This window comes from Peromyscus leucopus, chromosome 4 (genome assembly GCF_004664715.2).
Source record: "Peromyscus leucopus breed LL Stock chromosome 4, UCI_PerLeu_2.1, whole genome shotgun sequence".
Lineage (NCBI taxonomy): Eukaryota > Metazoa > Chordata > Mammalia > Rodentia > Cricetidae > Peromyscus > Peromyscus leucopus.
Genome location: NC_051066.1, coordinates 10,870,890 through 10,894,268, shown reverse-complemented (window position 1 = coordinate 10,894,268; position 23,379 = coordinate 10,870,890). Strand labels below are relative to the sequence as shown.

Below are 23,379 nucleotides of genomic sequence, written 5' to 3'. Positions count from 1 at the left end.
TCATTCCAGCAGTCACTGAACCCAAAAGCCCAGGAAACAGAGGCCAGAGCCCGGGGTCACGGCTTGTTGCTGTGGGCACCTTAGCTCCCAGGACACATCCCTCTTTTTGAAATGAGCCTTAGGGTGACAGAGCCCAGCATAGAGTCCAACTTCCAGTCTGTCATTCCCAGCTCTCCCACTGGTAGAGGACAGCTGGAAGTCTGTCTCTGCCCAGCCTCCTCTCAGGATCAGAGGGTCTCCTGAGTCTTGCTCACTCTAGCTTGGAAAGCCAGAAATCCCCCAGAGGTCTCCAGGGCTTCCACAGCTGAACTCGGAGCCACCTTCAGCCTCACCTCATCCTCCAAAGACCCCCTCCCCAACGTCTCCAGGCTGGGAACGGCTCTCTCAGCCTGCAGCCTCCCCGCCTGGCTCCTGAGGCCAGGCCCTCACTTCTTCAACACAGCAGCCGCTAAGCTGCCCTGGGAGGGAGTGATGCATGTCCTGCAGAAAGAAGTTTGCAGGCTGAGCTGGTACTGGACACCCACACCCTATCTGTGGAGGGCATTTGTGGGGTACCCTCCTTACGAACTTTCTAAAAAGGCCCCCGCCCTTCTCTTTCTTGCTCTGTGGAAGAGGGTGGATGGCAACACCGGAGCTGGCTGCCCGGCTTCCTCTTTGCCCAGCTAGCTGGGCAATGACAGCGTCTTGGACTCTTTCAGCTGCTGGCAGGGTCACCAAGGGCCACCCCACTGCTCTGCCTCCACTCCCAGATGTCTCAGCTTGTACCTGCAGCAGCCCAGGGGTGCTGGGAGAGGGCTTATCTGCACTGGGGTTTGGGGGCCTGGGGCAGACCCTTATCTCTCAGCCAGGGGCCTGTCGTACAGTTGGGGCTTTGTAATCTGACATTGTGATTTTTCATCCTTGTTTTCTCCCCACGGAGGGAAGATTTGCTGAGTCATGCTGGGGAGGTGGTTGCAGGGGGTTGGGGGTCTAGGCAGCTGGAGGGCTCTGATAAGTCTGAGGCTGGGCTAAGGGGTGCTGGGGAGTCAGCGGGAGGAAACCCAGAACTGACAGTTTCCAGCTAAGATTGACGTCTTCTGTAGAGCTGCCCTGAGGAGGCTGAGCCCAGAATCCTGAACCTTCCCTTCCGAGGAACCTAGGGCAGGGCCCAGGCCTCAGGGGGGCCATGGATGCCAGCTAAGCTTCTGTGAATCCTGTGGTTGTCTGGACAGTGACAGTGGACATCGTGGGATACACTCGGTCACTTTTGGTATTATACACATGGACTGCAGGAAGCCCAGGCAGGGTAGTGCTCCCCAGCCAGGCCTCTCAGCAGGTGGGAACAGCCTGTGCAGACAGAAGGGCCTGATCTCTGCAGCCAGCCTCTGCATCTGTCTTCTCTACTGAAGGCCATCCTCTTTATTTTAACATCAAATTCCTCTGTGCGTCCTCCAGAAACAAGTCCCTGACTCTTGGGGCTGGTCTTAGTATCCCTCGGTCCCTCAGAGCCCCCCAAATATCTTTCACCCCCAGGTCGTGCCTCACAGAGAGCAACCCAGAGCAGACACTGAGTCTTAAGGTCTCTCCTTCAACTCTTAGGGGAACTGTTCTCTAAAGGTCTGGGACCTGCCTGATGCCAGCAAATGCTCGAAGGGGACAGCAGGCTGCTGGGTCTCCTGTCTGCAGCAGAGTAGAGCCGGTGGCTGAGAAAGGTGTACCCTGCCTGTGTCCCATCCTCCTCTACTTTTCCCCCTGTCCACTTTCTGCAGAGTGATATGACCTGGCTTCTAATGCCCAGTCCTCCAACCACTCCAGAAACTGGCGGTTGAGTGGACCACACACAGATTTAGAGGCTGTGCTGGGCACAGGGAAAGGGCAGACAGAAGAGTCCAGAGGGGTAGCAGCGGGGGCTTCCCCAGGACACTCTCTACCTAGTTTATTTCTGATTCCCTGAAGGCCAGGGTGCAACCACTGCCCTGAGGAAGGGGGGTGACTGACACCCCCAAGTCTGTGGCCACATCCCCTGCTGCTCCCAAAAGGGACTTTGGGGACAGGAAGAGCCTGCCCACAGTGGTCGCTTAGGTCCCTTCCTGCTGCCCAACTGAGCTCAGAGATAAGTCCTTGTGTGGCCCAGAGAGGCCAGGGGCCCAGGCCTTCCCCAGAAATCATGTCAGAATCCCCCACGCAGAGGAAGGGGTCTGAGGGCCATGATAACCCCTCTATTTTTAAGAGATCCGGGAGGAAGTTCTAAGTCACCCTTGGCAGAAATAGCTCCAAGCTTCTGCCTGGCGTCTGTGGCTGCAGCTGGTGGCAGGGTTGGGTGAGGAGAGTGTCACAGCTGGAATCATCACACAGTGGCAGGGTGCCACCTATGCCCCAGCCTGGCATGGATGGTTGAGCCTGTGTCCCCAAACCAGAGTTGTCCCTAAGGATAATACTGACAACCACATGTTCTGTGCCCTACTGCCTCGGGGAGGGGGGGGCGGTGCTGAAATCATGGTACAAATGGCAGAAGGGAGGGCGCTGCTGGGGAAGCATGGCGTCTGAGCTGTTGTAGGGTGGTTAGGAGAGAGAAATATGATGGGATGGGAAGGGCCACTGGGGTAGAGGGGACAGAAAGAGCAGAGGCCGAGCACCAGGGGAATTGGTAAGAGCTGGCTATGGTATATGTTCTACCACCCCACCAGGGAGTGGTTCAATCTCTCTGGCCTGAGTTTGGGAAATGGGAGTAATAACAGCATCCTTCAAAATTGTTAAATACATTTCTTGTTCCATTGTCTGGTGCTGTGTGAGTTCCCGAGGACTATTTGACATTAGCTTGTTATCAGCGATGCCAGGCAGGAGTTGAGCAGCAGACACATATCAAATGTCACTTTTCTATTGTCCCAGTCTTCAAACTGTGTCTCCGTGGCATGGTTTCTTCCCCACTATTGGCACCCCCACCCTTCATTCCCTTGTTCAAGAATTGAGAGAAGGGTCTGGGCATGGTGGTGCTCAGCCATCACCCCAGCACTCAGTAGGCTGAGGCAGGACGGTCAAGAGTTTGAAGCCAGCCTAGATGGCATAGCAGGACCATGCTTTCAAAAAAGGACGAAGAAAATGACAAAAGGCAATCTATGGGTTGCTGGGGAGGCAGGTGGAAGGTTCAGAATTCTAGAAATGGCAAAGGTGAGGAAACTTCTGACCAAGCCACCCCAGCCACTGCAGCAGCCAGCAAGCCTTAGCCCCCATAGCACACCCATGTCCAGGGAGCTGTTGGTGAGGCCTCCTCAGGCCACCCCTTGACTTGGGGACTCCCCCCTGGCCATCACCATCCTCACCTCACACTGCACCTCTTCTATCAGCTTGGTTTATTCTGTGCCCACTGGGGAGAAGCTGAGATTGTTGGCTGGCACCCCAAGAACCTGGCCTTTCTCCCTAGAAGGCTGTCTGGTGAATGACAGATCTGTGGCAGATCTGAGTGAATGGCATTCGACTCAGTGGGACTATCATTATGCTTTTGCAAGGGTCCTGGATGCAGCTCTCACATACGACCCTACTGGACACATTGCTTGCTCTGCAGTTACCCTGGGCACCTGCTTAGGCCTCAATTAGGCAGAAGGGGAGACCTGCAGATACAGACCGGTCCTGGCTTGGAAGGCCCAGCCCACCACCCCTATTCCCAACAGGCAGGGAAACACAGCAGGAGCCTTCTCTGTCTCCCCCTCTTTCTATCTTTCCTTTTATTGCCTCCTCCCCCTTCCCTTCTTTACTGTTTAGTATTTATTTAAGACAGGGTCTCATGCAGCCCAGGTGCTCACACTCACTATGTAGTCGAGGATGACGTTGAATTCCTGATCCTCCTGCTCTGCCTCCCAAGCACTGGGAGCACCACCATGCTGGGATCAAACTTAGGGCTTTGTGCATGCTGAGCAAACACAGTACCAAATGAGCTACACCCTTCGACCCCATCTCTCTCATTTAAAACAAAAGAATGCATCATCTCTGTTCCCTGGATACCTCTCGACACCTGCTGTTGCAGACACCATGGAAACCCCTGAAGAAAGTAGAGGAAAGGACATAAAAAATATATACACTCAAAGCTAACCCTGTGGCAACTGACATGTGTGACTCTCTCCATGGATGGCTCGCATTGGCAGGGAATCAGGCGGAGTGTGGCTGTGCTGAGCTCTAAGAGTGATGTCACCCCAAATGTCTTTTTCCTGTAGGTCCCAAAGCACTGGAGGTCCTGGGACATCTCCCAGGACCCTGCTTCCCCGTCCTCTGCCTCCTGATCTCTGGGGCCCTTGTCTTCCTCCTCACTCATCTCCTCTCACTCTGAAGCTCAGTGTCTTGATTCCTGGGCAGTGATGAGCACGTCGGCAAGGTTGTGCCCTCCTGGACTGGGACAAGCAATGGACTGGACAGTCTAGTGGCCTTGCTAACTGTAAAGTGAGTCCAACTGTTACCTCAGACCTTGGGGCAGAGAGAGAGGGTGGCATGGGAAAGAAAATGGAGAAGTGGCCTCACTGTTCTGTGCTCCCCACATGCTTTTCCTCACGTGTTCTGGGCCATTGGAACTTTCTAGAGAATAGAATTTTTTGCTCTAGAAACTGTACAAGAACACAGCAGACCTGTTCCCCCGCTGGATGCCTGGGACAAGGTCCTCAGCCTGTGCCTGTCTGGAACTGATTCTCAGCTGTGTCTGCTGGTGTTGCAGTAGTCAGGGCCCCAGGAACCTCAGAGGCCCCTTTTTCCCTCCCAGCGATTGTCTTTGGGTCAAGTGGTTAGAAGTCTGTCTTTCTCTCTGTCCCCCCTTTTCCCGCGCTCTGGGCCACCATGCCCCTGATAACACTTGGAAGGCGCTATCGACCCAGGGGTGTCCTCCCACCCAGCCCGCTGCAGGCTCCGTGCTGACAGTTGGCAGCCGGCACAAGCTGATAAACTTATCAGGCCAAACCTGAGCATGGCTGGGTCAGAACATGTCCTGCCTCAGATTTCCCTCCAGTTACCTTTCTGCAGTCACAGGTCCCAAGAACCCAGGCCCTGCCTGGCTCCTGGCAGGGCCCAACCCCAGCTAGACCTATGGAAGCCATTGGAGTGGCACCCTTCCAGAACTAACGCTGTGTGTCCTGGGAAGAGTCAAGAGTCCACCGTCCAGCTCTCAGTTCCTAAGTCAGGGCCCTGCTTTACCTTGTAAGTCCCGGCCCAATTGTCAAAGATCCAGGGGCTCCTGTGGACCCAAATTTACCAGGGACAACAAGGCATTGGCCCCAAATGATGGGGGCTAGCATTTGCTATAAAGTTACTCCTGGGACTGGGGCTGAGGCTGGGGCTGAGGCTGGGGTAAGCTGGCCCACATTGCTAAGGCAAAAAGAAACCTGTCCCCAAGGAGCTGTCTACCCATGTAACAGGAGCCTGGAGAGGCTGGCAGTTTGGAGGGAAGGGGCAGAAAGGCAAACCTCAAATTAATATAACCTTAAATATAAAGCTCAAGATATATTTGAGCTGCAGGACTCTTTTTTTAATGCCAATGATAATGTTATCATTCATGCCTGTTGCAGAAAAACAGCATGCTTGGGCACACACACACACACACACACACACACACACACACACACACACACACGCATCACACACACAGAGAAAAAAACAAAAGTACGCACACCCTTTCCCCTCAGCAGGGCCCCTGTGGACACCCCTGCATCCTTCCTCCTCCTACGTATGCATAGAGTGAACAGAATAGTATCATAAGGCATGTGCTTATTTTTTTTTTATGAGTTTCAAAAAATTCATTTATCTATTTTATGGGTGTGGGTGCTTTGTCTGTCTATGTGTCTGTGCACTACGTGTGTGCCTAGTGCTTTTGGAGGCTCTGGAACTCCAGTTATAGATGGTTGTGAGCCTCCATGTAGGCACTGAGAATTAGACCTGGCTCTTCTGGAATAGCGAGCAGACAGTGTTCTTAACCATTGAACCATCTTCCCAGTCCTGTATATTGATTTTTTTTTTAAATGTATATGTGTGTTTTGGAGAGTGTCAGAGAGAGTACATGCAGGTGCCTTGCAGAGGTCAGAGGCATCAGATTCCCTGGAGCTGGAGTGATGGGATTGTGAGCCGCTTAACATGGGAGCTGGCAATCAAACTTAGGCCCACTTCAAAAGCAGTACTTGCTTTGAACTGCTGGCCAACTTTCCAGCCCATGTGTACTGATTTTTAAACCACCTTTTCACTTGAAATAACTTCCTTTGGGAAGGTGTTAATTCCGCAAGTTTATTTTCTCTTCCATTTCTTAGGCATACACATACCCTAAGTCCAAGGTTCTCTGACAAACAGCAGAAGAATGAGGTCACCCCTCTTTGCCAGCCCCCAGAAACCTGAACTAACAATACCTTATGGACCTTCTTCAAGGCTTGCCTTTGTAAAATATTCAATGGGCCCTGAGTATCAGCGGAGAATTGGTTTTGGAGTCACCATGGATACTCATCTCATATAAAATGACCCAGTATTTATTTGTGGCTTTATTTTGTTGTTTGTTCTTTTGAGATTAAGATCTTTCATACTGGGGGCTGACTTTGAACCCTCTGTGTAGCTTGTACTTCTGACCCTCTGACCTCTGTCTCCTGAGAGCTGGGATTACAGGTACGTGCTATGGTCTGGTATTTGCAAATAGCCCCCACACACCTTCACGTATACTCTAGGTTTTTTTTTCCAACTTTCAGACTTTAAGCCATTGCTTCATGACTTTATAACCTCTAACACAGTGCAAGTGCTATGTAAGTAAGTGACTGTTACATTGTATTGTTCAGGAGTAATGAGAAATAATGGGAAAGAGGGATGGGAGAGGCGGCCCAGCAATTAAAAGCACTTGCTGTTCCTGCAGAGGGCCCAGGTTCAAGTCCCAGCACCCACATGGTGAGCTCATAACCATCTGTAGTTCCGGTTCCAGGGGCTCCAATGTCCTCTCTGGCCTCTGCAGGCACCTGCACACATGTGGTGCACATAAAGTCACGCAGGCACATACACGTAAAATAAGAGTAAATAAATCTTTTTTTAAAAAAGAGTGAGAAAATGCTTGGGTATGGTTAGTTCGGGCTCTTTATCCCCCATAAATTTCCTGTCCTTGGTTGGCAGGCTCAGAGGCTGCGAGCATGAGGGCTACCAGACAAACAGCCATGCTGCTCTGGTGTTCTCCTGCGTCCGAGCAGCCGTATAGATGCCCCGTCAGACCAAATCTTGCACAGCACACTCACCCTTTTCAGACCGTGTACAGATGTGCCACCAGCCATGTGGCCAACTGGTCCTCATGGGCACTGGGGATGCGCTTTCCTTCTTTACGGACAGGATGTACTCATGCTCTGTGTCCAATCATCTCTTGATTACCTCCCTAGGAGTGGAATAAGGGTCAAGGGATAATCAGAGTTTGAAAACTTTTTTCTGGGGTCCCTGAGCTTGGACATAAAGCCGAGTGGACTTATGAGAGGAGTGTGCTCCCACGGAGGGAGGGCCATGCATGTGATGTAGAAGACCTGCTGTTCTTCTGGAGTGCTCAGGGCCCAGCAGAGCCTGGTTTTCACTTTGTAGGGACTCACCAGCACCACTCTGGTACATTTTCCCCCCTCCCTCCCTACCCTACCCTCCACAGAGGAGTTAGGGCTGGCAATCCCACCCCCAACCCCTATATCCACCTACCACAGCCTACAAGTCCTGAGCCCACACTGTACCATGTTCTATATAAATGGGGCTCCCAAAGCTGGGAGGCGGAGCTGTAGGATTTGGCTTGGCAAGCTGGATTCTGACATGGCTGCTAACTGTCTGTGCTACCTCGAGTGAGAGCCGCCATCTCTGGGTCTGTGGCAAATGGAAGTGACAGGTGATTTTTACAGGGCTGGGTGGCGTCTCTCGGTTCATGCAGTGACACAAGTGGTGGGAGTGTCTAGTCAGATAGGAAGCTAAGAGGCACCGACAGAAGTAGAGAACAAGGGTCTTGCACTTCCCTCAAATTCCAGCAAATGGGCGGTGCCCCACCGCACCCACGGAATCAGCCTCCCTCAGCAGGAGGTGTCGTGATGGACACTGGAGACTCTGTAGCTAGTCATGCTCCCCCAGGACACGTCACAGGCCCGTCTGTCAGGTGCCTCCACGCTTCCTCAGCTCCTGGGCTGCTGCCCATGGGAAACCTGTCCTGCATAGCCCCACTCATCTCTGGGCATGGAGCCATGCCAGCCCAGCCTGGGCCATAAAGTCTTCCCAGTCTGGGCGCTGGTACCTGTGCCCACGCCCACCTTGGTCTGTGATATGAAACGGAGGGCCAGCCCACTCACTACTCTCAGGCTGTTGTGGTCTCTTCCCCTCCTGCTACGGAGGCTCTCAATGGAGGGGCAAACTGACTCCCCCACCCTCAACCTCAGCCAATCTGGAGGAAGGTGTTCACCTGCTTCCCCGTCTCTGTTCCCCCGCACCCCCCTCAACACACACACTGCAGAAGTGGCTGAACCCCTGATATTGTCTTGGTTTTGTTTAGCAAACAAGACACATGCAAAGCAGGTCTGTGTGTGTGGGGGGGAGCTGTATGCACACATGCGCATGAGTGCAAGTAGGCACAGAGTACCCATGTACCCATCCCCTGCCTTCACACTTTATCTCCTTACCTGAGAGGGGCAGGATGCCCTCCCTCCCTCCACCCCACACCAAGTGTGGCTTTGGGCCAGTTCCTTGCCTTGTCTGGGCAGGAAGAGCCTCACATTTGTTGCCAGGGGGCCAAACACCCTAAAGAAGTCAGTTTAAGGGGCCAGGCTTGGCCTGGGTTGGGAGTTCAGTCAGCACAGAGCTTGCCTTGCAAGCGCGAGGCCCTGAATGTGATCTTCCGTACTCACAAAAATAGCCAGGTGTGGAGGTGCACACCTGTAATCTCAGTGCTTGGGAGGCAGAGACAGGAGGATTGCCGGCCTGACTTGGGCCCTCCCACCTAGCTCAATCAATGAGCCCTGGGTCCCTGTGGGAAGGACAACCCTTGTGGTTTGGATGACATGTCTCCCACAGCTTCAGGCATTTGAACACTGGGTCCCCACTTGATGGCACTGTTTGGGAGATTTAGGTGTGGCCTTGTTGAAGGAAGTACGTCACTGAAGGCAGGATCTGAGTTCAAGGATTTCTGCCATTTTGAGTTCATTCTCTCTGCTTCACGCTTGCTGTTCAAGCTGTGAAGCCTCTGCTCCCGCTGCCATACCTGCTGCTGCTGCCATCCCTGCTCCCGCTGCCATCCCTGCTCCCGCTGCCATCTCTGCTGCTGCTGCCGCTGCCGCTGCTGCTGCCAGGCTTCCCGCTGGGACAGACTCTCATCTCTCTGGAACCATAAAACCCAATAAACCTTTCCTTCCACAAGTAGCTTTGGCCATACTGTGTAGCCCTGGCTCTCCTGGAACTCCCTCTATAGACCAGGTTGGCTTCAAACTCACAGAGTTACATTGTGTTTTGCAGAGGCGCTATTTATTAAAGACAATGGAATTCTTTGAGAGTTCTTTACTTTGCTTCGGTTTTTTGTTTGTTTGTTTTGTTTTTAGTGTCAGGAATTGGACCCAAAGCTTCACACATTCCACGCAAGCACCACCACTATAGCCAAGTCTCTATGGGATTTCTTTTCTGAAAACTTTATCTCCAATAGGTTGGGCTCTCTGAGCCCCTGTTGTCTCATCTGTAAGATGGGACAACGTCACATGCCTTGTGGAGCTTGTGTGGAATGGAGAAAATGTATGGAAACTCTTGAGTCTATACCTTCTACCAAGGCCAAAACTGTCTGCAGAGGAACTGTGAGCAGCTCCTGGGCCATGGGCAAGAGACACAAGTAGTTTAGTGTCAGAGGAGAGAGCCGCTGGCTGGGATGACCAAGGGAGGCTCCATGGAGAAGGTGGCATTAGTGTGGCCTTATTGGAGGGGCATGACTTTAAGTGGGAATTCAGAGGGCTTGGTAGTGCTTGTGAGTACTAGGTCCTGGGTACTGTTTTCCATGGGGAATCTCACAGACTTCTGCTAATATCCCCGCCAGGACAGGGCTGTTGTAATAACAGTGTAACTCAGTGAAGCTGAGCCCCAGAGAGGTTCATGGCCCCACCTGAAGTCACACAGCTAGTCAGGAAGCAACCCCAGGCTTAACTTAATCACTCCTGCCAAGTTCCCTTTGCCATACTCACAAGGCAACACTACAGAGTGTGGCCATCCCTTAGGGCTGCTGCAGGAGACTGCCTGCAGTAGCACTAGCCCTACCCTCCCGGGTGCCTGTCACGATGCTTCTCAGTTGGTCTGTTAGCTCCTTGTCAAGGCCCTGAAGTCCCCAGACAGTCCAGGTACCTAGTAGGCACTTTACAAACAGCCAAATCCATCTTTATTTTTATTTACATCAGTTGAGCGGAACAGGCGTCTGACACACCAATTCCTCATTTCCCAGCTTTGTGGCTCAACTGTGGAGCCTGACTCCCAGATGAATGTGGTGTGGTGGGGGAGGGGGGGGCAGCCAGCACATCTGGCTAAAGCAGAGGGGTGCCAGACCTCCAGCTGGGGCAGGAGGCAACTCTGACTGTGGCAGCCAGAAAGCGAATCCTTAAAAATTCAAAGTCCCCAGGCCCAGAGAAGACGCAGGAGGGTTTCTCTGTGGATCCTGGCTCTTGTCTGGCTTTAGCATCCCAGTTTTGTCCACCAGGGTCTTGTAGCTTTCAATGCTGTGGCAGGGGACAAGACCAGAGGACATCAATGTGATTGCTTCAGTTCAGAAAGGCGAGAGCTGACTCCCACACCTTATGACGGTCTGAGAAGGAGTGTGGCTTGCCGGAGGTTGCCTGGCAACCCCGTGAGTCTCAGAAGAAGCAGAGAGTCTCCTGGCCAGCGCTACTTCTGGGAGGACTCGGGAGAAGGGTGAGAATTATGAGGCTGGCCTTGGAATGAGACACACTGGCGCAGGATGGCCGGTGGTCTCACTTGAGGTTGTGTTGGCTCTCACGGTGACGGCGTAGGTCCACCTTGCGCTGGAAGCCCTTGGTGCACAGCTCACAGCTGAAGGGCTTGAAGCCCGTGTGCTTGCGGCTGTGGGTGATGAGGTTAGAGCTCTGACTGAAGGCCTTCCCGCACACCTGGCACTTGTGGGGCTTCTCACCTGGGGAAGGGGCAAACAGCAGGCTGGGGTCAGGTGGCAGTGCCAGGCAGCCTCCACCCTGCAGACATTCATTAGGTCCCTTTTATGGCCCACCTTAGAGAATGATGGGAAATAGCCAGGTGGATCTCTGAGTATGAGGCCAGCCTGGTCTACAGAGTGAGTTCCAGGACAGCCAGGGCTACACAGAGGAACCCTGTCTCCATAAACAAAAAGCAAAAGAAAGAAGAAAGAAAGAAAGAAAGAAAGGAAAAAATGAAGGAAGGGAGGGAGGAAAGGAAGGAAAGTGAAGAGTTGCAACTGATACACTGCTTACCAGGTGTGGTAGTGCACAACTATAACCTGAACACCCTGGATGTAGAGGCAGGGGAATTGTGAGGTTGAGCTTGAAGTCAGCCTCAGCTTTATATTAACTTAAAAGCTAGCCTGGGCACCATAAGAATTTGTCTCAATAAGCAGGCAAGCAAACAAACAAACAAGCAAAAATGCCTCTCTGATGATCAGTATTGCCAACTTGATGGGACTTAGGATCACCCAGGAGACACACTTCTGGGAATGTCTGTGAGGAATTTTCCAGACTGGGGTAACTGAAAGCCCACCCTAAATATGGCTGGCACTGTTCCATGGGCTGGGGTCCTGGACCGACTGCATAAAAGGCAGAAAGCAAGCTGAGCGCCAGCCTTCGCTTCCTCCCTCTCTTTCCTGACTGTGGAGGTCATGTGACCAGCTGCCTCACACTCCTGCCACCATGCCTTCCTGCCACGACAGACTCCACTCTCAGATCGTGAGACAAAATAACCCTTCTCATAAGTGGCTTCCAACTGGCATCCTTGTCATATAATTCACAAAGTAACTGATGCTGTCTCTCTCTGGAATCTAACCTGGTCCAAGCTGGCACAAACTGACCCAAACAAGCGCTGAGTTACAGTGGAGAGTATGACAGAGTGAACGGCTGTGTGCGTGGGTGGATGAATAATCCACAGCTGTCCGCATTCTGCCTGCAGGTCCACGCTGACCTGGCTATCCCTCTAGTGTTTCTTTACATTGAGCGATTGTCCGGCCCTCCAGCCCCTCCTCAAGTGGATCTCTTGGCAAATGATGGGGTGCCCGGGGGCCCGGCAAGGAGACCCTGTGGCCTTTCCCCAGGCTCGGCAAGGGTGCGCTCACCCGTGTGGATGTAGGTGTGTTTCTTCATGTCCGACTTCTGGTGGAAGCGCTTCCCACAGAACTGGCAGGGATAGGGCCGAGTGTCCGAGTGGATGAGCAGGTGGGTAGACAGGGTGGATGAGCGCTTGAAGGCTTTGCCACACATCCGGCACTCGAAGCTACGCTCCTGCCGGAGGAAACGAGGCCCTGGGGGGTCAGGTGCAGGTGGGGCCTCGAGGCCCGGGACAGCCAAGCTGGGCGCAGGACTGGACCCGGCTGGGACGCCCTGAGAAAGAGGACACTCCGTTGGGGTGACCTCAAGGACAGGGGTCTAGAGGAGCAGGAAGAACCCCACCCCTATTCCCGCTTCCTCAGCTTAGACAGAGGCTGGGGCCTGACTGGCTTCCTATGCGATAGTTCCTTGTGCCTTTCACAGTATGCTTTTCAAAATAAGCCTCAAAGTACATCTGTTGACAACTAGAGAAACAGCTAAGTTTTCCAGGAATTCACCAGTAACCCAGAATGAGTTCTTCCTGCCTGGAACAGTGACATGCTGAGTCAATTTAGTTAAGAGAGGTTCTCACATAGCCCAGCTTGACCTTGAACTATGTAGGTAATGATGACCTTGGACTTCTGATCCTCCTGCCTCCATCTCCCGAGGGCTGTTATGTGCACAACCATTCCTAGTTCATTCGGTGTTGGGGGTCAAACCCAGGGCCTCATGTATGCTAGGCAAACACTCTGCCAACTGAGCCGCCTCCCCAGCCCAATAGCCATATATATGATTTGGGGTGAGCCATTTAGCACGGGGTTGATAGATTTCTTCATTTCTGTGCATCGGAGCAGTTCTAGCAGTGGCCTGGATGGGCTGTGGGAGGCTGGGAAGTTGCAAACAGAGCCAGCTCCAGTCTGTTGCTGAGGAGAGGGATGGAAGCTCCTGAGGTCACTTCCCACCTTTCCCATCCACCCAGGTGTAGTAATCCACTTCCATCTGACCTATATGGCCTCTCGGGAAATGGGTAGAGGGCTGGATAGGCACCTGTTCCGCTCTGGAAGGAATGGGTCCCAAGACTGGGTCCCACCGGCAGAGATAAGTGGGGTGATTAAACCTAACTCTAACACTCTAAGAACTGAAAATGCCTGCAGGGCCACTCAGAGCATTAGGATGGTTTCCGAGCCTCACAGACATACTCCAGCCCCCACCCCCAAGTCTCCAGAGCTTCTTCCAACCAGATGTGAAGCCAGTTCAGCCAATCAGAGACGGAGACTCAGACCCAGGGAGGCAAGTCCCTCCCCCGCCTCGCCCACCATCTCGTCACCTTCAGTCTTTCCCAGCTGCTCACCTGGGAATGGACATGCGTGTGCTGCTCTAAGCTCACAGCGTGGCCGAAGGTTTTGCCACAGATGTCACAGGCAAAGGGCCGGGTTCCACTGTGAGAGCGGCGGACGTGCACTTCTAGCCCATGAGGGGTGGAGAACACCTGGGACGGAGCAGAGCAGAGCGTCAGGCCCCTAGAAGGAGGCAGGCCTGTGGTCATGCGGGCCACGGGGCCCAGCTCCAGAGCAGGGTGGGCAGGGAAGGGAACTGCATTGGCGGTCCTGCTGTTCTTCTGCTGTTTCCCAGGGAGTCCCCTTACCTCTCTGTGGCAGTTTCCTGTCTATGAAATGGAGGCTGTAGGAGGGACCCAGAGGCCCCTCCATGCCCACATGCCACTCATGCCCATCACTTACCTTGTTACACTTGACACAGTGGTAAGTGTCCATGCCTGGAGAGTAGCGGAGGCTGAAGTCCAACGGGGACTCGGTGCTGGGCACAAGGGGGCTGCCGTACAGCCTCACGGAGCGCTCCAGGAAAGCGGACTGCATGGTGGAGGGGGTCTGTTGGTAGCTGTGACTGTAGGAGGAGGCCAAGGTATCCCAAGAGAAGCTGGGCTTGTAGAAAGGGGGTGACTCGGAGACCGGCGACTCCCCATCCTGGGGCTGGGAGGTCACAAGAGGCCCCTCTGTAAAGACACATGCAGGAGATTTATTTTAAGGATTTACTTTTAATTTTCTATTTATGTAAGCATGTACCTGTGTGTGTGTGCGCAGGTGCCCTCAGAGGCTAGAAGAGGGCACTGGATCCCCTAGCTGGAGCCACAGGCAGCCGCAAGCTGCTTTGTGGTGCTCAGATCTTGGAAGAGCAATGAGCATTCCTAACTGCCATGCCATCTCTCTGGCCACCAGGTGATTTATTTTTACTTACTTGTTGGTTTGTTTGTTTGCTTCTAGACAGGGTCTCTCTGTGTAGCCTTGGCTGTCCTAGAACTCTCTATGTAGACCAGGCTGGCCTTCAGCTCACAGAGATCGGCCTGCCTCTACCTCCTGAGTGCTGGGATTGAAGGGGTGCGCCACCACCACCTGGTTCAGGCAGTTAATTTTGAAATAAGGTGGCCCATGCTCCATCTGGTGACCTCTTGTTGAGAGTTCCAGTGTGCAGCCCCAATATGTACCATTGCAATAAGTCTTCACTGCAGTCCCAGCCCTCACACCCTGGGGCACCACCTGGCCACCCCTTATGGACCTGCTTCACACCCACAGCACAGAAGTCCTGACCAAAAGTATCCAGCAGAAGTGGAGAGTCTGGGCGGCATCCAGTGACCTCACTGGTCCTTCCCAACTTCATGACCCCAAGAAGTCCTACCACAGAGGCCAACCACTTTCCTCTCTGGCACTTTCAGGGGACAGTGGGGACCCCAGCTGGGTACCTGGGGCTGAGGCCATCTTGGGCAGGCTCTGGTCCAGCAGTATCTCTCGCTCCTGTTTGACTGTGTTCCAGTCCAGAGTTTGGCTTGGGAGTAGTGTGCCAAGGACAGGGCTGCTACCCAGGATATGCTCTTTCACCACTGAGGGAAACAAGACCCAATAGTCACCACCTACAGTTCTGGAATGCCTGCAGGGAGCAAGAAGCACTATGTTTCCAGGGAGAGAGAAACCAGGGAGAACCACCTGCTGCTGCTCACACCAGACCCTCTGCCCAGGATGGGTAGAGGTAAGACAACCTCAGCTGGACTCACATGCCCCTACCTGACTCCAAGCCTGATGCTCCCAGAACCCCAAATGTTAGAGGAGATGAGTATTTCATTCATTCGTTCATTCACTCACTCACTCACTCATTCATTCATTCGTTCATTCACTCATTCATTCAATCAGTGACAGCTAGGCCTCTCCTTCTAGCTGTAGAAGAGATGCCACAGCATCATCAGGACAGAGTGCCAAGTGGGCATGGGTGGGGCCTAGCCTGAGCTCAGACTCACCAGGAATTACGGCAGGAGGCCAGACCAGGTCATCGTCCTGGGCACGGGGCTGGTGGTAGGTATGTGCCTTCTTACTCTTCACCAGGAAGGATCGTGGCATTTTACAGTTTGTGTCACCCCTGCAAGGGAGAACAGGGTGGGAGTGGCTAAGAGTGACGAGCATCATTCCTTTGGATTTTGGAGCCTTCTTCAGAGATCAAAGACCCCCTGCTCCATGCTATCCAAAAGTTCACATCCACCTGGCACCTGTAAATGCCACATCAAGTTAAGATGTGACTGAAGATAGGCCTTGTATCCAAAATGACCAGTGTCCCAACAAGAAGAGGGAAAGCTGGATGCAGGGAGAACTGCTTGTGTATCAGAAGCAGGAATTAGAGTCAGGCCTCTGCAAGATAAGGAACGCTAAGGACTGCTCCCTGCTACCAAGAGCAGGGAGAGACCCACAAACTGGCTTCCTTGAAACTTACAGAAGGAACCAAACTTACTGATACTTTGACTTTGACCATCTGGCCCCCCAGAACTGTGAATTAGTCACAGGAAAAATATACACATGCTTAGAAGCTGGATTCAGCCTGGGTTGTAGTGGGAAAGAGAAGGGAGGATGGAGCTGGGGCTTCTGACGCAGGCACACTGGACCCTGGCTCTAGGAAGCTGTACTTGCAGAGCTGGGGGAGCAGCTCAGTTGGTAGAGTGCGTGTGTGAAGCAATGGCTTCAATCCCTACGTAAAACCAGGTACGATGGTGCGTGCGTGGTTATAAGCCCAGCTTTTGGGAAGTGGAGGCAGGAGCATCAGACGTTCAAAGTCATCCTTAGCTATATAGTGAGTTCAGGGCCAGCCTGGGTTATAGGAAGCCCTGTGGAGAACAGACAAATAAGGAGAGCTGTTCTTGAGCCCCAGTTGGACACACGTTGAGAGACCGCACGATCTGAGCTTAGATTTTTGCACTAAAAAGCTCATGGGGAAGCCCGATGTGGTAGTGCATGCTTTAGTCTCAGCACTCGGGAGGCAGAGGCAGTTGGATCACCCTGAGTCCAAAGCCAGCCTGGTCTACAGAGTGAATTCCAGACCAGCCAGGACAACATAGTGAGACCCTGTCTCAAAAAAAACCCCCATTCCCCGCCCAAAGAAGCTCAAAGGGAGAGACCCTCAGTTTGCCTGTTGTTCAGTTTGGGGAGACACTTGACTTCTCTGGGCTAACTTCCTTTACTTTAAGGGTGCTATCCAGCCTGGAACGCTGCTGACCGGCAGGCTGGGAGCTGCTGTGGTCAGCCCTTCAGCCTGTAGTCTGCTCTCCAGAAAGGGAGGGGATCTCTGTGAATCATGGAAAGAGGCCTGAGGAGACCCATCCACTACACCTGGAGGTCTGCTGTGTCCTCATGGATGGTGATAAGGAGGTGAATGTAGATCAGTTCCAGTGGTGGGCATCATCACCTAAGTGCCTAGTCAGGTTTAGGGGAGAATTTAAGGACCAAATGAGTCAAAGGACCTGCCTGGGTCAGAAGGTGGAACCATGCTGACCTCTCTAGATGTCTCCTGCTGAGTCCCCTAGGGTAGCATATGATCACCTTCCCACAAATGGCTTGTATCCCTGCCCTAGTCTGTGTGGTGCTCCCACGGCCCCTTCGGAGTCCTCTATCTTCCCTGTACTCCAGACCATTCAGGCCAAAGATCTAAAGCCTGGGAGGAGCCCCACCCCCCACCCAGGACCAGCCTCCCGCTGAAGGCTGCATCTCTGACACACCCCGGCAAAGGCGGGAAAAGGATTTGGCTGCATCTGAACAACAGTGCAGGCTAGGTGATAAGACCTCACCTCAGACCGGGGTGGGAGGCAAGATTAGGAAAGACAGCTTGGAACTTAGCCTTGGGGCAATGGCCCTCAAGTCACTCCTGAGGGTGAACCCAGGGGGTGAACCCAGAGCCCTGCTGGGGAGTATTAGTGGTAGGGCTGTTTGCAGGGTAGCCGAGTCCAGCCCTCTTTGCTGTGTAGTCTGTGTTCAGATCAGCTAAGGGCGGGGTTGGGGGGGGGCTGATTTGATGGTAGACATTGCTGGGAGCCAGAAAGGGACTTGAGGGTGTAAGGGGCATGGCAGGCACCTAGGCTGAGTCGTCACACGGCACCTCCACCCACTGAGGATGGGCTGAAGGGGCCAGGGGGAGGCTTGGCTCAGCCTAACAGGTGTACTTTAAGGATGAACCAGAGAGCCGGCACAAGTTCAAGGCCCTCCATTCTCTGAACTCTAAAACGAAGGATGGGGCTTAGATTCCTGAGTCCATTCCACTGAGAGAGTCTCAGTTCTCTAAACAAAGGATTTGGAGGGCCCACTGCTCTTCCTGGCACGTACAGCAGCCACGGCCTTATCTTCCGGGGACAGCCTTCCTCCCCTGCCCCCTTCCCCTCCTGGGCTTCTCCTTTCCTCCCCACTCTGAATCTTCCCAACTCTCCACTTGAGGGACTCCAGACCCTGAGGGGGGGGAGGGGGAGAGAGCGGTGGGCGGGTTCCCCTCCATCTTTGTTCTGGGAAGGCCTCGAGAGCCACGATCTATCGAATGGCTGGTCGATTTTCTTTTACAAGCATTCTTTTCTTAGGAAATCAACTAAAACCAAGATGCAGACTGAGGTAGTCAAGACAGGGCAATGGGAACAATAGTCGATGGTAACCAGGGTCTGCCTTAGGCTGCCTAAGCACCTCCAGTGCGGCCCTGTCCCAGCCACCTCTCACAGAAGTGAAGCCGGGCTTCCAGGCTGCTCCGGGCAGAACAAGGCCAGGCACGATGTGCCCATCTGGCCCCGGGACCGCCATACTCTCTCTCGGCAGGGGGACAGCAGTTACTCAGTGTGGTCTGGGTGCCACAGGTTGTGCTAGGCCTTTCAGGTCAGGTCCTCCCTGAGACACAGCGGCTGCGCCAGGGAAGAAGAGAAGCTGTGGTGGTAACTCTGCTCTGTGCATTGTGTCACTGGGGACAGGGAAGTAGGAAGTGTCCTCAGGTTGCGGGTGAGGATCTCAAGGCTTAGCGAGGATGCTGACTCCTCCAAGGTCAGGGCAGATCCAGGCCCAGGGCTCCTGTCCTGTTTGGATTGGACTCCTGGCCCACTGCCCCCCCTCCACCCCGCCCTCATACCATCTGTACTCCTCACAGTAGCCACTGGTATAGACTATAGTACCAAAAGAAAGTGGGAGCTAGAACAAGAAGTCATGTTCCTCTGATCCCCAAAGACTTCACACAGGGTCCTGACCAGCTCTAGGGGAAAGGCAGATAAGAACAGACTTCCTTAAAGGTAGTTTTGCTGGTGGCCCAGAGTTAAAGGTGACTCGAGGTAAACTGACCCAAACCCAGGACAACACAGGACCGTGACCTCCAACTTCCATAAGCACTTACTGGGCAACTTATGCTCACTTGGGAAGCAAGAGGTTCTGGTTTTTTGGTTCCTCCCACTGGATTGTCCTAGCCCTTATCCCTTCCAGGGCACTGGCTCCCCTAACCCAGCAGAAAGATAGCCAGCACTTGGTCAGACCCCCAAGCCTACAGTGGGAGCCAAGTGTACCCAGAGAATTTCCTCTGGGCCCTTGTCAGCTGAGTTTAAAAAAAGAAAGAAAACAGGAACCAATTACCTGTAGTGTAGTTAATTAACAACCACTCGGTTTTGATTCACATGCACCATTCTGAGAAAGAGCTCGGGGCAGAGATTGTGAAAGACACTGGGATTTCTTCATAAAACAGAGGCAGTGATGGTATCTGCCTCCGGAAAGAGGCCCCGGTTAGCACGCTTCATAAACCTTCTATCCCCACAGACTCTATGGCATAGAGGGTCCATCGACCCTGGGTCAGAACCTCAGCCGGGGCTGTCTGGAGAGACTCGACATCCTGCACTCCCAGGTTCGGAGTACAGTGGACTCATCTGGATTTGATGTTCCTGATGAGCCCACTGTATGACCCCGTGCAGCTGGTGGAGATGAGTCTGATTCTGTGACCGCGTGAGCCGCTAACCTGGGTTTGGTTTTCCTATCTCTCAGAAGAGACGGTTAGGCTAAGAGATTTCTAAACTTCCCTTTACTCTAAAATCCCATGTACAATCTGTTGACCTTCAACTAGGGACTGACCCACCTTGCCTGAGACACTGGTCACTTGGGTTCCCTTTTCAGGAGGGTTGGGCAAGACTGAGTTGATTCTCAGGGTCAGCTACAGGGGACCCTTTGGACTTCCTTATGTATAAGAGCAGAAAGGAAGGAGGGAACACACTACTGCAGAGCCATGTCACAGAGTCATGGGCCAGGAGCCTGGATCACCTTAGGGAGCCTAAAGCCCGGAGTTCAAGTCCCAGCACCACCAAATAGATACATTAAGTCAGCAAGCGACTTTCAGGTCTTCACTGAAGCACATGGTTCAGGGACTGTATGTCCACATTGACAACAGCACCATCCTCAAGAGCTGACAGGTACAGGTTCCATTCAGGCAGGATGGATAAGCAAGGTCCAGCCAGACCAAAGCACACAGTATGATCCAGTCTACCAACCGAAGGCAAGTCCAGCATGCATGGCATAATAAACCCTGAGAACATGGGAGGCGAGATAAGCCAGCCACCAAGGACAAGTGTTGTATAGTGCTCAGAATAGGCAAATTCACAGAGACTGGAGTGGATTTGAGGTTAGCAGGGGGAAATAGTTATTGGTTAATAGGTGTTGTGTTTCAGTTTCACAAAAGGAAACAGCCCTGGGATGGATGCTGGGGGTGGTTGGACAAGGTGAATCCACTTGATAACTAATGAAAAGTTCATAAGATGAGCTAGACACAGGGGTGAGCACCTGCAGTCCTGGATACTTGTAAGGGAGTTAGGAGGATTGTGTGAGCCCAGGAGTTCCGGGCCAGCCTGGGCAAACACGGAGACACTCTCAAAGAAAAGAAAGCTCGTCAGTGATGTCTCAGTGGGTAAAGCACTTGCCATGGAAGCCTGATGGCCTGTATTCAATCCCCAGAACCTACTCGGTTGAAAGAGAGAATGGATTCCATAAAGTCGTTCCCTGACCTCCACATGTGTGCCGTGGCATGTGTACCCGACATCTCTCTCACATGCAAAACAAACCCTAATAATAATACTTTTTTGTTGTTCTTTTGAGACAAGGTCTCTCTACGTGGCTCTGGCTGTTCTGGAACTGTCTTTGTAGACCAGGCTAGCCTTGAACTCAGAGAGATCCACTTGCCTATGCCTCCCAAGTGCTAGGATTTAAGGTGTGCGCCACCATGCCTAGTTAATGACAATAATTTTAAATTAATAAAAGAAGGGAAAGATAAAGAAAAATGAAGAAAAAGGAGAAAAGAACTGGGGATAGAGTGTGGGGAGGTGGAGGCAGGATCAGAAATTTAGGGTCTTTAACTACATAGCAGAAAAAGAAAGAAGAGGACAGGGGAGTGTAGGAGTGTACTTCTGTAATAGACCCTGCATTCCATGCACCATGCACAGGAGCACCACACAAATCAAAAGAAAAAAAAAAAAAAAGCTCAAACAAAACTGAGCAAGTGAAATGCCGTCTACACAGTCCGCACTAAGAGCAGAACAGCCTCTGGGGCCGAGATTGCCACCAGAGAGGAGTCAAAACAAGCACCTTCACATTTAGGAGCCCTCTGCCGTTTTTGCCAGGGAGCAGGTGTTGTGTCCCAGAGAAGGGAGACCTCGAGCCATCTGGTCCCAGAACCTCTAGTGGGACTGTCAACTCCTGCCCCCTTCCCTGAAGTGCCGCGAATGGTGAGCACCATTGGAGTGATTCCATCGGTCAAACCTAGATGATGCAGAACTGCCTGACTCCCCCAAAGAACTTTCTACATGTTGACCCCTAAACTGAAATGCTACACCTCTCCTGATAGAGGATGAGCCAGTCACCACTTTGTAGGGCTTCTTGGAAGAACACAGGTGGACAGGCACAGCTCCAAAAGCACCAGGTGGCTGCCGTACCCACAGCCAGAGGTGGCTTGAATTTCCCCTAGTGGTCTCATGAAGATGCTGGCTTTCTCAAGACCCAGCCACAGACAAAGAACATCTGTGGGGCATCTCTGCAATGAACCCTATTTGCTAAGAAGCCCAAGAACTCAAACTTGCCTTTTCCTCTAAAAATAAGAAGGAAGAGCTGTGGATACTCAAAGAGAGCCAAGACCCCCTGATAGTGCCTCCCACCTACAATCCTGTTGTTCCCAGAGGCTGGGCAGGCTCATCTTGACACCTTCCTTCAGTAGCTTCCTAAGGAGAGGGTCTCTGACTCCTCAGTGGTTCCAAGAACTTTTGAGAAGGTCACTGGGGTCCTGTGAGAGGGCAGGCTACAAATCCCTCCGAGTTCCTGGTACAGGGCAGCTCTACCTGCAGGGAGACACCAACTTGGGCATCTCTGGCTGTGTTGCATACTGCCCACAGCCCTAGAGGAGCTCTGTGTGTGTGTGTGTGTGTGTGTGTGTGTGTGTGAGAGAGAGAGAGAGAGAGAGAGAGAGAGAGAGAGAGAGAGAGAGAGAGAGAGAGAGAGAGAGAGAGAGAGAAGAGAGAGAGAGAGAGAGAAGAGTATCAGGGTGAAGTTTCACAGAATTCCCAGAAGGAAGGCACGATTCCCCCACTAGCATGGGGCATCACAGACCAGCCCGAGCTCCTTCCTCCTTCTCTCCCCTGGTGATGAGCAGTGCATCCAGAAGAGAGATTACCACAGTATTCCTCCTCTAACTGTAAAGGGAAGCAGCCATCCCACCTAGGGGTCTCAAGATAGGAACTTTTCAGAGGAGCTCAGCCACCACGGGTCTGGCTGGCAGCACTCACCTGCAAGGAGCTGTCCCTGTTCTGACTTCTGCCTGAGGATCCTGAGAGCCCGGAACCTCCACGCAGTTCTAGTGACTGCTCTCAGCTCTGTCAACTTTATGAGTCTCTGCACAAAGACACTTCTCCTTTTCGTCTCTCTCTGTGTGTTTTTTTTTTTTTCCTCTTCTGTTCCCCTCCCTGATTTTCAATCTGATTATTTGTGTCAAAATCTGGCGGCTGCAGCGTCAGCCAATGACTAGGGCGCGCGAGTGCAGCTACATTTGCTTATCAAAACCTCACAGGAGCTCTTAACCCACTGGAAAGTTCTCCAGAAACTTTGAGTAGCATTTGAGTGAAAAAGAGTGGCTAACTTATTAAAATTTAAAACGTAAAGCATTTACTTACAGTCCCTGGTCTTGGGGGGTGGTGGGGGCCATCACTTCCTTTAGGTTTTGTTCCTTTCTTTCCCTTTCTTCCTTTGCTCTCTTCCCCTTTTTTCTTTCCACATCCTTCCCCCCTTTCTTTACCCCCTTTCCTTCCTCTCCTCCTTCTCTCTCTCCTTTTCCTCCTTTCTCCCTCCTCCTTTCCTGTCTTAAGTGCAGCATCACACATTTGTGCTGGGACATCAGAGTGGCTGGCCCCCTTGCTTCAAAGCCATTGGATGCTGCTGGGCCACTACAGACCACACTTAACCAGCAAGGTCGCTTCTCCCACTGGGCTCATGGAAAAAACAAAAACAAAACAGAACAAAATAGGAGTTTCCCCAGACTTAACCACAGACAGGCAGGGTAGAAGAACAAAAAAAGTATGGCAGTGAGTTTGGGGACCCTGGACCCCGTGCCTGGCCAAATTCAAGTACTGATTGAATACCAAGTACGAAGGCCAGCGTGTGCTGCCATCTGGTGGCAGCCACGGAGACATGGCGGCCAATGGGGGCCTCTGGATCTCCAGGCCAGCCTGGGACCTTTCACCCCATTTGAACATAGCCCTGTTCCCTGCTCCCCACTTTCTCTTTCCTGCTCCGTCTCTGGGCCTCCTCCCTTTTGGGGATGACTGATTTATTCC

At 52.7% G+C, this 23,379-nt stretch overlaps 1 protein-coding gene across 2 annotated transcripts; it reads right to left on the bottom strand.

Annotated features, from left to right (window-relative positions):
* Nucleotides 1–10,339: 10,339 nt before the first annotated feature.
* Gfi1b (growth factor independent 1B transcriptional repressor) lies at nucleotides 10,340–22,604 on the bottom strand. 2 transcript variants are annotated; one of them, XM_028883205.2, is made up of 7 exons: nucleotides 22,336–22,604; nucleotides 15,544–15,662; nucleotides 14,995–15,132; nucleotides 13,979–14,250; nucleotides 13,591–13,728; nucleotides 12,269–12,533; nucleotides 10,340–11,104 (listed from the first exon to the last, which is right to left on the bottom strand). In XM_028883205.2, exons 2-7 carry the CDS (start codon nucleotides 15,641–15,643, stop codon nucleotides 10,926–10,928), a joined length of 1,092 nt encoding a protein of 363 aa, XP_028739038.1. In that variant the 5' UTR covers nucleotides 15,644–15,662; nucleotides 22,336–22,604; the 3' UTR covers nucleotides 10,340–10,925. The 2 variants fall into 2 exon arrangements, with proteins under 2 accessions (XP_028739038.1, XP_037060531.1); XM_037204636.1 differs by having other exon boundaries at nucleotides 12,269–12,434.
* Nucleotides 22,605–23,379: the final 775 nt, after the last annotated feature.

Bases quoted from the DNA above. Each gene is read 5' to 3' on its own strand.
- Gfi1b (XM_028883205.2), bottom strand. From the start codon at position 15,643: ATGCCACGATCCTTCCTGGTGAAGAGTAAGAAGGCACATACCTACCAC. The intron at 13,729-13,978 runs GTAAGTGATGGG...GCTCCGTCCCAG, and splicing joins ACTGTGTCAAGTGTAACAAG to GTGTTCTCCACCCCTCATGG. The intron at 11,105-12,268 runs GTGAGCGCACCC...CCCCTTCCCCAG, and splicing joins ACACACCTACATCCACACGG to GTGAGAAGCCCCACAAGTGC.